Raw genomic sequence first — 12,661 nt, 5'->3', positions numbered from 1 at the left:
AATGGGTGAAAGGGAAAGGAAATCACTCTTCAGCATATTCAAGCTGGCGAAGCAGAAATGACTGATTTCTCAGCATTTTTCCAGGCTCTGAACAGACACCAAATGGAAACATCAGAGAGGAAACTATCCACACAAAATGCCTCACTGAAAGGAGCAGTAATATTTCAGTTGGGGAGTCAGCATTTTCCTCAGCTTGGCACAGGGAACCCTGGTGAATGCCATCTATCCTTTCTGGATAAACAAGGAATGGGATTACAGGACTTTTACAATTGTCTGCCACTATCATCACCACCATATATTCACTGAGCACCACACCTGGTCCCAGAACCTGGTTCTAGGTACTCATTTGGAAATAGCTCTTCATTCTCATTGCCATGCTCTTATTAAAACCGATACCGAGCCTTTCCCACCTCCACATTCCAGGGTATTTCGGAGTGGCCATTGAATCCCACCCAATGCAGAACCATGAACAAGAGAGGTACATACCGTACATGTTAATATTTGTGCAGCATTCTGTTCTCTGCCTTCTGCTTTGAGTTCAAACATGGTTGCCAGTTCTGTAGGCCCAACCCTACCATTACATTTCTCTGCCATTATTGCAAGCTTTCGCAAATAGGCGAGCACATTTTATTCATTCATTCATTCAATCTTATTTATTGAGCACTTACTGTGTGCAGTGCACTAAGTCCTTGAGTGCAACACAACAAACCAAGTTCTCTGCCCACAACGAGCTTACAGTCTAGAGAAGGGGAGACAGACATTAATATAAATAAATTACAAATATGTACATAAGTGCTGTAGGGCTGGGAGCGGGGATGAACAAAGGGAGCAAGTCAGGGTAAGGCAGAAGGGAGTGGGAGACGAAGAAAGGGGGATTTAGGGAAGGCCTCTTTGAGGAGACGTGCCTTCATTAGGGGTTTGAATGAGGGGAGTATAATTGCCTGTCAGATTTGAGGAAGGAGGGCATTCCAGACCAGAGGCAGGACATTTTATGCAGGATTTGTATTCAGAAAACTGTTCCTCTGTGGTTTTATGCATCCCATATTTCTCGCTACCTCTGTGAATGATTAGGGCAGCTCCATCAACCCAATATCCTTCTACATCTGGTGGCACTCCGCAACCCTTTCCCGACAAACCCATTTTCTATAACGAGATCTTGGGGTCAGCAGTGGCCTCCCAAAGCTGTAATTCTCAAGGGTGAGGACAAATGTAGGAAAAATGCTGCCAGGTGAAAGAGGCTAATGCTCTCTCAGGAGAGTTTTTTTTTAATGATATTTATTAAGCCCTTACTACATGCCAGGCACTCTACTAAGCACTGGGGTAGATATAAGCAAATCAAGCTGGACACATTCCATGTCCCACATGGGGCTCATAGTCTTAATCCCTATTTTACAGTTAAGGGAACTGAAGCACAGAGAAGTGAAGTGACTTGTCCAAGGTCAAGCAACGGGAAGCAGTGTGGCTTTAGTGGAAAGAGCACGGGCTTGGGAGCCAGAGGTCATGGGTTCTAATCCCAGCTCCACCGCTTGTCAGCTGTGTGACTTTGGGCAAGTCACTTAACTTCTCTGTGCCTCAGTTATGTCATCTGTAAAATGGGGATTAAGACTGGAAGCCCCACATGGGACAACCTGATAACCTTATATCTATCTCAGTGCTTAGAAAAGTGCTTGGCACATGGTAAGCGCTTAACAAATACCATCATCATCAACATCAAGGTCACACAAAAGATAAGTGGCAGAGTAGGAATTAAAACCCAGTTCCTTTTGACTCCCAGTCTCTTGCTCTACCCACTAGGCCAAGAGTTGACCTACCAGGTATTTTGGTTCCTACCCAGCTGCCCCTCCTGGCCATGGGAAGATTTTGTCAGGAGAAGACATAGGATAGAATATGAGTTACCTTGATCTCCTCCGGGAGGTTAAGCTGTTGTCTCTTCTCCTTCAGCTGCATCAACATGACATCTGGGGCTTCTTCTACAGATGAATTTGGCTCAGCCCCTGCAGCTTCCGGCTTTCCATTTTCCTTGTATGTCCCAGATCGCTCATGTTGCAAACTTCTGAGTGCGGCCTTAGGCACATTCCCTTGTTCTTCCGATAGTTTCAGTTTGAGCTCTGTTAGAAATCAAACACATGCGGTCAATGCTTTGTATGGATAATACAAAACAACAGAAAAGAAAATGTGAATCTCTTTGGCTAGGCATAGATGATGAGGAATGGGAGAGAGGGATATTGGCAGGGGTCCGGAGTCAAGGAGAGAGGATCTTTGGCCTCCTTTATGAGCTGCCACATGAAAGAATGTTATGAAGGGAAGCACGTTCAGAGCTGATCATAGCTTAACGCTGTGCCATAAACAATCTATGAACCATTCAGATCTGATGAATAAAGATGGACTTGGAAGTGTTTGATTATTCTGTTATTTCGATATCAGACATCATGCCTGACCATGACCACAGGATTTGGAGAGAGAGTCATTCATTCATTCATTCCATCGTATTTATTGAGTGCTGACTGTGTGCAGAGCACTGTACTAAGCACTTGGGAAGTACAAGTTGGCAACATATGGAGATGGTCCCTACCCAACAACAGGCTCACAGTCTAGAATGGGGAGACAGACAACAAAACAAAACATGTGGTCAGGTGTCAAGTCATCAGAATAAATAGAAGTAAAGCTAGATGCACATCATTGACAAAACACATATAATAGTAAATATGTACAAGTAAAATAAATAGAGTAATAGAGATGAAAACCTTTTTCTCAGGAATTCATTTCACAGTAATGTATGAGTAGGTAAACATCACCTTGTGCAAAGTACTACCCTGAGATTTGCATTTTGAAACTGCAGGATCACAGTCCTGGAAGAAAACCTGAGGGAAGATCATCTAGCCAGTCCCCTGCCTCTCTTCCTTCCACAATCTGGGAAGGAGATCATCTGGTTTTATAAAGATTTTCTGGAATAGAGATTCCCCATCCTACCACAGGAGGCTCTCCTGGTGGCTCTTCTCCCTGAGAGACAGGAAGCTTATCAAAACATCCAGCTAAAATCACCCCATCTTAAGTTAAGCCCATTTCCTCCTAATGGGCTCTCCATGGACTTTGGAGAACATCTAATAAGCATCCCACTAACAAAACTTTTCATCAATGCAAGTATGGTTGCTAACTCCTCCCCACTTAGCCTATTTTTCTCCAGTCCCAAATAACCTTTCACCAGGATTTGTTTTCTAATCACTGAGTTAGTCTGGTCAATTGTCTTTGAATTTCCTCCTATTCTTTTACATCCTTTTGAAAATGCACTGACTCAAACAGGGCTCCACATTTTACTAAGGCCTGACCCAAACATGAGTATTCCTGAGTAGCCTAGCATCTTAATGGCATCTTAATAGTGTCATAATAGGATCATATTAGCATTCTATTACTGTCTCCCAAGTGCTTACTTATTGCAATATTTAGTACTACATATCATTATGACCTCCTGATCTTTTTTACTTTTCTTTTGACTAGCCACTCTTCCCCATTATAACTGTACTCTTGGACTTTTTCCCCCACCAAAGGGTTTTACCTTGCACTTGTCCCTGTAGAATTTCATTATAGTTTGGAGGCCCATTTTACCAATTCATCAGGTCACACTGAATTTAATTCCTGTCTTCCAAAAGGGCCATCTGCAAGCTTGAAGAGCTGCTTCCAAATAAATTCAAGCAAACTCCCTTTATGGACTTTGCCCATCTTATTCCTGCTTTATGATAGCACTTCCTTTCATTCTGGGAGGACCTTTTCTCATCTCGACACTGATTCCTACATGAAACCTAAGACATTGTCAATGACAAAATATTCTACATGCCTTCTGGGAATGCTCTTATGGATGAGGTGGTGTCTTAGTACAATTTTGCACCTTTAAGTAACTTTCAATAATGCAGTTATGGTTTGGCAACTACACTTAGCTAGATATATGTGGAATGCTAATACATCACTGCAACTAAATCTTTTGAATCTTAAATTAGTGAACACATCCACAAAACATATTTTAAGCCATTAAACATCAGACTTTCTAACACTTGGCCTGACCATCTATGTCACTTCCACCTCCCAGCCCTATGGCACTTAAGTACATATCTGTAATTTTTTTTATTTATACTCATGGCTGTCTGCCCCTCTAGACTGTAAGCTCATTGTGAGCAGGGAATGTGTCTGTTATATTACACTCTCCCAAGTGCTTAGTTCAGTGCTGTGCACAAAGTAAGCGCTCAATAAGTACAATTGATTAACTGACTAAAAGCCTGGCTTGAATAATGGTGGGGATACATTTTTAATACCAAACTAGAATCCGTTTTCCAATGTAAACCCACTGCAGTATTGCTTCAATCCCATAAAACTCTAAACATTTTGCAGTTGGCACACAGTGGTATTAACACTGCCTTATTAATAACAATCTCTAGATTGCAAGCTCCTTGTGGGCAGGGAATATGTTTACCAACTCTGATAAATTTTACTCTCTCAAGTGCTTAGTGCTCTTAGTGCACAGTGCTCTGCATTCGGTAAGTGCTCAATAAATTTGATTGATTCATTGATATGACTCTGGCCCTAGAGTAAATGTGTAGTCTTAGACTACTGTGTCTGTAACTACTTCCAGGAAGGTCTACAGCAGGCAGCTGGGTTATGAATGAGTCCATAGGAGGCATCTCCTTAAACACAGATCAGGGCATCTAGATAAAAGGATAATCACAGGTTGATTGCCTTGGAATGGAATGGAATGGAAGTCCAGCGCTATTTACCTCTGAGCTGTTTTCGACCCTTAGCCAAATCATTCATCCATTTCAGGACTTCTGGATTCGAGGTTTTGTCACCATGCGAAGGCTAAAAGAGGAAAGAGAAGCAGGGTTTGTCGGTAGCACGTCAACACCCTTGAACCATGCGATCAGGTCACCAGGCAAAATGAGTTCAAGTTATGAGCTATGTTACACAGTGTGGTCTAGTGGAACGAGCATGGCCCTGGGAGTCAGAAGACCTGGGTTCTAACCCCAGTTCTGCCACTTGTCTGTGTGACCTTAGTCAAGTCACTAAGTTCTTCAAGCTTCAGTTCCCTTATTTGCCAAATGGAGATTCAATATCTGTTATCTCTCTTATTTAGACTGTAAGTCCTATGTAGGACCTCATTATCTTGTACTGCCCTGGGGCTTAGAACAGTGCTTGAGGCATAATAAGTCTTTAACAAATACCACAATTAAGGGAAGACAGTGCTTTCCAAGTGGCTTGAGGGAGATGAGATACAGATGTACTGGGGGTTATGGGAGGGAGTTGCTAGGGTAGACTTAAAGATAGATTCCCTGGCAGTGGAGGGAGTTTGGGCATCTCCTTTCCTGGAGCTCTTTCAAAACACCAATTAACTGTTCATCTGCTTGGGCTGTTCTGAGTGGCGGATCCGCATTGGGGGAAGAAAAATCATCATCATCCACTGAGCTTCCTGCAAGTCTACTGTGTCCAGGGCACTGAGCCTGGTGTCCTAGGACTATTCAGTACACAAGTGTATGAACAGTTCCTGCCCTCAAGGAATGTGCAAGGGACAAGGGACATTGGTCCCTTGTGGTTCCATTTTTAGCCTCATGATTATCAGATCCTTTGATTACTACTCAGAAAAATAAGAAAAAAATACTCTTCCAAAGGAGGGTTTGGAATCTTTTTCTCAGTTGGACAGGAGCAAAGTTGTGGGCTTTGCGAAATATGACAAATATCATCAAGAAACCCAGTGTTAGAACTAAGACCAAAACCCTTATGGCTGCTCGCAAATCCAAGGCAGGCATTGCTTTCGGTCTGCTGGGAGGAGAAGCTCTAACCCGCAGTCAATCAGAGCCCCTGTGGCTAACTGAACCAGTAGAAGCAGCCAGGCCTAGTGGAAACAGCATGGGCCTGGGAATCAGAGGACATGGGTTCTAATGCTAATTGCCTGCTGTATGACCTTGGGTAAGTAACAACTTATCAGCGCCTGGTTTGGTTCTCTCTTCTGTAAAATGGAGATTGAATATCTGTTCTCCCTCCTACTTTGGGTTGAGAGCCTCATGTGGAACATGGACTGAATCCCACCTGATTCATTTATATCTACCCTGGTGATAAGAACAGTGCTTAACACTTAGTAAGTGCTTATCTTGATTATCATGTATCTACCCCAGTGCTTAGAACAGTGCTTGACACATAGTAAATGCTTATTATTATTATTATTATTATTATTATTATTATTATTATTATTATTATTATAAGCAGCATGGCATAGTGAATTGAGCACAGGCCTTGAAGTCAGAAGGACCTGGGTTATAATTCAGGCACCACCACTTGTCTGCTGTGTGACCCTTGGCAAGTCACTTAGCTTCTCTGAACCTCAGTTCCCTCATCTGTAAATACAAATTAAGGCTGTGAGCTCCATATGGGACATGGACTGTGTCCAACCTAATTTGCTTGTATCCACTCTAGCTTTAGTACAGTGCCTGGCACATAGCACTTAACAAATACCACAATTATTATTATTATCAGACAGCAGGAGCCCTGAGAGATTGCACAGGATGGCTGTCATTCTCGATACGGCTGCTGTTCCCCCAGGTCCTCAGACACTGACCTGCTTGCCAGGGGCTCGAGAGACTTCGGGCCACCAGAATCTTGACTGACACACCTCTTAGTTCACAGGTGCAACTGGTAGGGGCTGTGCAAGTGAGAAGTTGAAGGGCTTCCATCTGCCTCTCCCTCCCCCATCACACTCACAAATGTCTAAACCCACAGCGGAGGTCAAATCCATTTAAAGAGCCCTGTTCTCTCCAGGGTAAATGGGATTCACTAACAATAACAGTACAGTAAAGGAGACCTAGGCTATTGTCCAACCTGATTAGCTTGTTTCCACCCCAGTGCTTAGTACAGTGCCTGGCACTAAGCAGTTAAGAAATACTATTGTTATTATTATTATTATTATTATTATTATTATTATTATTATTATTATTATTATTATATAAAGCAAGTAGCTAGGGGCTGACAGCCTGTCAGGAAAGGGAAAAGGGGAAGCCCAGTTTCCCCAAACAAGCAAAGTCCTGATGACTCCATGGGTGGGTCTGTCTTGTAGGAGGGCAGGGAGCAGGCTTCTCTGTTCCTTGTTTCAGAAGTTTTCCTTTGACCCAGGTGTCGGGCTAATCCAGTAGGTTGTGTGCTAAAGGGCCTGGCAGTCAGAGAAACAGAGAGAAGGGCCCACAGGTAGCTTCTGGAAACACTGTAGCTATTGGAGATGGGATGAAATGCAGAGCACCTAGAACCCTTGCTTGTCTGTGGCTCTGTACGCTGTGCCTTGCAGCTGATTCTTTTTTGTTTTCTACGACATTTGTTAAGCACTTACTATATCCCAAGCATTGTTCTAAGCACTGGGGTAGATATAAGTATATCAGGTTGGACACAGTTCCTGTCCCACGTGGGGCCCACAGCCTAAGTTGGAAGGAGGAGGAAGCAGCATGGCTTAGTGGGTAGAGCACGGGCCTGGGAGTCAGAAGGATCAATCAATCAATCAATCAATTGTATTTATTGAGCGCTTACTATGTGCAGAGCACTGTACTAAGCGCTTGGGAAGTACAAATTGGCAACACATAGAGACAGTCCCTACCCAACAGTGGGCTCACAGTCTAAAAGGGGGAGACAGAGAACAGAACCAAACATACCAACAAAATTAAATAAATAGGATAGAAATGTACAAGTAAAATAAATAAAAAAATAAATAAATAAATAGAGTAATAAATATGTACAACCATATATACATATATACAGGTAAAGGATCTGGGTTCTAATCTCACTCCACCACATGTCTGCTGTGTGACCTTGGGTAAATCACTTAACATCTCCAGGTCTCTGTTACCTCATCTGTAAAATGGGGATTAAGCGTGTGAGCCCCATGCGGGGCAGGGATTGTGTCCAACCTGACTAACTTGTATTTACCCCAGTGCTCAGAACAGTGTTCAGCTCAGAGTAAGCACTTAACAAGTACCATATTTCACAGATGAGGTAATATAGGCACAGAGAAGCCAAGTGACTTGCCCAAGGGCACACATCAAGCAATTGGAAAAACTGGGATTAGAAGCAGATCCTCTGATTCCTAGGCTCACCTGCTTTTTACAAGGCCATGAGGCTTCCCTCTTGCCTGCCCACCTCATGACCTACTTCTACTCAGAGGAAGTAACTCACTAATGGAGGTAGTTTCTCAGTAACTGGAGCTGAGGCAGAAACAGCCTCAGGTGAAATTGTATCTTTATGGAACCGGAGAGGAACTAGAAAAGCTATAATATGTCCTGGGTCCATGATACCTTTGGTCCAGAGTTTCTGCTTATAGAAAGTAACAAGCTGAATAATAATACTCCAGTGAAAACTCCACCTGGCCAAAGAGATCAAAAAAAATTCTGGACCCCTCAGCTAATTAGTAGTTCCAAAAATCGGCATTGGTCCCACTCACATTCACCAACCAAACCCTCTTCCAAGGAATCTTGCCTCCAAGCAATTACTCCCTACATCACTAAGATGGAAAGTCTCTACACTGTAAGCTCCTTGTAGGCAGGGAACACGTCTAATGACTCTGTTATATTGTAATCTTCTAAATGCTTAGTAAGTGCTTTGCACATAGTAAGCGCTTGATAAATTGATTTGATTGATTGGAAAATCCAGACGTCTGCAGTACCAAGCCATCTAGAGTTTCCATGTCACATGGGTTAATAATAGGTAATGAGGATAAGGTAGAAATTTCAAATGCCTTCTGGACATGCAATCTGATTCCTTGCAGACCCTGCTGGATTTCTTTCAAATCCTGGGAGTGAAGACATGTATTAAATTATACATTATCTATTGCATCAATGTCAGTTCCCCTTCTAGACCATAAGCTCGTTGTGGGCAGAGAATGTGTTTACCAACTCTGTGGTATTATATTCTACCAGAGCGTAGAACAGTGCACCACACACAGTAAGCATCCAATAAATAGCATTGATGACGATTCAGTCTCTTCCATTTTGGGGGACTAAAATCTTGGTCCCAGATGAGCTTTTTAGAAATTTTTCATATTTTTCCAGGACAAATTCATCACTAAAGAAAAATGAAGAACTGTCAAATTCCAGGAGGGAATTTCAAATAGAAGTCTTCTATTTCTGCGGTTTAAATGTTCAAGTTAGCAACATTCTCCTACCCACCAACCTAGGGCAGTCCTGTTAGGGCTGAAATTTCAGGAAGAATGTGATAGCAGATGACAGTAGAAAAAACATAAAAAAAGGCCATGACTGTGCCCAACCTATGGTTAACCTAGAAAAGTATCCTGCTTCCAACATGGTTACTGCCATTCTTGGTATCTGTACTAATATTTATGGGATGTGCCATCTGACATCACTAGTTTTTCCCTCTACCTGCCTGCCTAAATTTCCCATTCTAGACTCCTCATTCATGAATTTATCTCAACCCTTCTGCACACAGTAAGCTCTCAATAAATATGATTGATTTAATGAGTGATCCTTTCTGCTGCTAATTTCTGGGTACACAGTTTCTTGATGGATACCACCTACCACCTCAAATTTATCCTTTCATTTTGAACCTACTACCCTCTGTGTTTCTTCATCTCGGCATTTTGGAATTTGATGTGATAATTCCACGTGTGCCCCATCTACATCCATCACAAGAAGCAGTGTGGTTTAGTGAATAGAGCATGGACCTGGGAGTCAGAAGGTCATGGGTTCAAATCCTGGCTCTGCTGCTCATCTGCTGTGTGACCTTGGGCAAGTCACTTCACTTCTCTGTGCCTCAGTTACCTCATCTGTAAAATGGGGATTTAGAGTGTGAGCCCCACATGGAACAGGGACTGTGTCCAACCTAACTTGTATATTCTGCAATGTTTAGAACAGTGTTTGGCACATAAATAAGCATTTAATAGGTACCATAATTATTATTATGATGATGATTTTGTAGGCCTTTGCCAAATTCCATGGACCAGCTTGGCAAGGGATCGTCTTGTCAGAGGCAGACATAGGGAGGAAGAACAGCGATGGTGGTCTACTCCTTCTGACACCCTCCTCCCCATGAATAAAAGCTCCTCCTTTTCTTCAAAAACGAAGGGCAGCTCTTGCCTGATTTTTCTTATTTCACTCAGAAGAGTCTTACCCGGTATTTCTTCTCTTGTTCAAATTTTTCTTCAAATTTCCGAATTTTCCTCTTGAGACTCTGAATGTGTTTGGTAAGTTGGGTGACCGTTTGGGGTCCCTTGCCTGCCTCACTACACCTCGAAGAGCTTCTTGGCCTACAAAAGTGAGATGCATAAGGATTAGTAAGGGCTTTATTCAAAAATAAATTCTCTCAGCAACAAGAAAGTTGATCTTCAAACTAAGTTCTCCAGTACACAAAACTAGACCAAAGAGTACAGTACACTTTCTGGAAGTGTTACAAACTGCACCATCTGGAAATGATAGTGTCATAATTGCCTATTATTTTCTTGGCAACTTAAAGATGAAATTTTCTAGATGGGGCTTCCTTCTATGCCTGGGCATTAATCAACTGGTAAAATCCATACCCTAGAATTTATATCAGTTTCTTCAAATACAATGAAAAGCTTCATACGTGGCTCAGTGGAAAGAGCACGGGGTTTGGAGTCACAGGTCATGAGTTCAAATCCCAGCTCTGCCAACTGTCAGCTGTGTGACTTTGGGCATGTCACTTAACTTCTCTGTGCCTCAGTTACCTCATCTGTAAAATGGGGACTAGAACTGTGAGCCCCCCTTGGGAAACCTGATCACCTTGTAACCTCCCCAGTGCTTAGAACAGTGCTTTGCACATAGTAAGCTCAGTGGAAAGAGCACGGGCTTTGGAGTCAGTGTTCATGGGTTCAAATCCCAGCTCTGCCAATTGCCAGCTGTGTGACTTTGAGCAAGTCAATTAACTTCTCTGTGTCTCAGTTACCTTATCTGTAAAATGGGGATTGACTGTGAACCCCTCGTGGGACAACCTGATCACCTTGTAGCCTCCCTAGTGCTTAGAACAGTGCTTTGCACATAGTAAGCACTTAACAAATGCCATCATTATTATTATTATTATTATTATTATTATTATTATTATTATAGTAAGCACTTAACACAATATCATTATTATTATTATTATCATTATTATTATTATTATTATTATTATTATTATTACAATAAACAAAGGGACCAAGTTGGAGAATGGCTCTCCCCTACCTGGGAAGAGTCACTTTTAAGGGAATATTTCAGCAAAAAATGTCTTCTTTACCCCAAATCTGCTTGTCTGAACCTGGCAGCAGGAACTACCTTCAAGCCTGCCTTGTCACGATAGCCAGCTTGCATTTCCAGTTCGCTCCACCCTCCCTCTCTCTGCTATTTTGGGGACTCAGGCCAGTGTGGGAACCAAAGCTGGATGATATGTGGGAAGGACAGCTCAGAGCTATCACACCCTTGGGCAACAGCTATCAATGGGACAGATTCCCAGGCCACCTGGGAGAGACTCACACAAGGACACTATTTTAATGAAAAAGTCTTTTGGGCTCTTCCATGTTGAATTGTGGGAAAGAAGATCTAAGTAACAAATCTCTTCAATGGGTCAATCACTAACCAGTCAACAGTCATTACAGTCATTAAGACAACCGTGAATTCCATCATATTTTTTTTTCCCACCAATCCTAGGTTTGTTCCATGTAAGGTCATCAGTTAGGTACAAAAGTTTTAATAAAGATGTTTTGCAGCTTTGCCTAAACATTGCTTTTGAACCAGCCAGGTGTTACTAGAACATTTTCCAATCAAAGTAAGCATGCCAAAATAGTGAATCAGTAAATAGAACAAAATTTATCCCCATGAGAAAGCACAATATTTGAAAAGCACCAAGCTTCAAACATGGTTCATTATGCAGAGGTAATTATAAAGTGTTTACAGAGTCACTTTGCCTTACATCATAAATGGCTGAGCACTTGGCGGAGAAGGGGCTGATTCCGGATCTAAATTAAATCTCTGGCTTTGGCTAAAGATAGAGCAGCGTGGTGACAAGAGGGGATTATCTCCATCGGTTATGTGATACAGCAGACGGCTGGTCCCTAAGGTCTGGGGTTCTTCCGAGCCACTGTCCGCTTCATTCTGGCAGTCTTTAGGGGTTTGCACAGGCTCTGAGGAGAGATGATAAATCAAGGAGGTTCGCATTATTGTCATGAGCTAAAAGTACATAAATACTGAAAGCTAGATGTTGTTTTTCTCTCATTCCCTAAGGAACTAATAACCTTTTACAGAAAATGCTCATTAGGGTTTGTCAATGTTCCCGTGAAGCGGAGAGGTGGGGTCTAACACTGCTTCCATTTCACAGGGCAGCACATTAACATCCCAGGAAGTTGGACGGTCTCAGAGTCAGCCACGAAGCTCAGGTCCATTCTCTGGAGAAAAATGAATATTTCTGAAACCTGATGGCAATATCCGTTTCAAGATATGAAATCAGGGAACAAAGGAAAATCTACAAGTGAGCTGGATAGATTGCCCTGAGTAAACATAGATGGACCAGTGAAAAGGTGACTGATAAATAAAAGAACACTGACGGTTTACTGATGTTTTCTTATACTGCACATTCATGAAGGTAAAAGAAAAGCATTAAAGGTACCAGAAATAGATCATTGATTTTTGCCTCCGGACATAAA

The 12,661-nt window shown here is 42.3% G+C and overlaps 1 protein-coding gene across 2 annotated transcripts in view; it reads right to left on the bottom strand.

The window, feature by feature from the left end:
• FAM13C (family with sequence similarity 13 member C) overlaps nt 1-12,661 on the bottom strand; it is a 141,377-nt gene that overhangs the window by 23,216 nt on the left and 105,500 nt on the right. For both annotated transcript variants that reach the window (XM_038743632.1, XM_038743633.1), the window contains exons 6-9: nt 11,932-12,142; nt 10,141-10,276; nt 4,764-4,845; nt 1,897-2,108 (exon numbers count right to left, since the gene is read on the bottom strand). In XM_038743632.1, coding sequence (XP_038599560.1) covers nt 1,897-2,108; nt 4,764-4,845; nt 10,141-10,276; nt 11,932-12,142 — 641 coding nt within the window. The remainder of the gene's footprint in view (nt 1-1,896; nt 2,109-4,763; nt 4,846-10,140; nt 10,277-11,931; nt 12,143-12,661) is intronic.

The sequence above is a fragment of the Tachyglossus aculeatus genome, chromosome 3 (genome assembly GCF_015852505.1).
Source record: "Tachyglossus aculeatus isolate mTacAcu1 chromosome 3, mTacAcu1.pri, whole genome shotgun sequence".
In the NCBI taxonomy this organism is placed as follows: domain Eukaryota; kingdom Metazoa; phylum Chordata; class Mammalia; order Monotremata; family Tachyglossidae; genus Tachyglossus; species Tachyglossus aculeatus.
The sequence above is the reverse complement of the archived record's forward strand: the minus strand, read 5'-3'. Positions and strand labels throughout refer to the sequence as shown.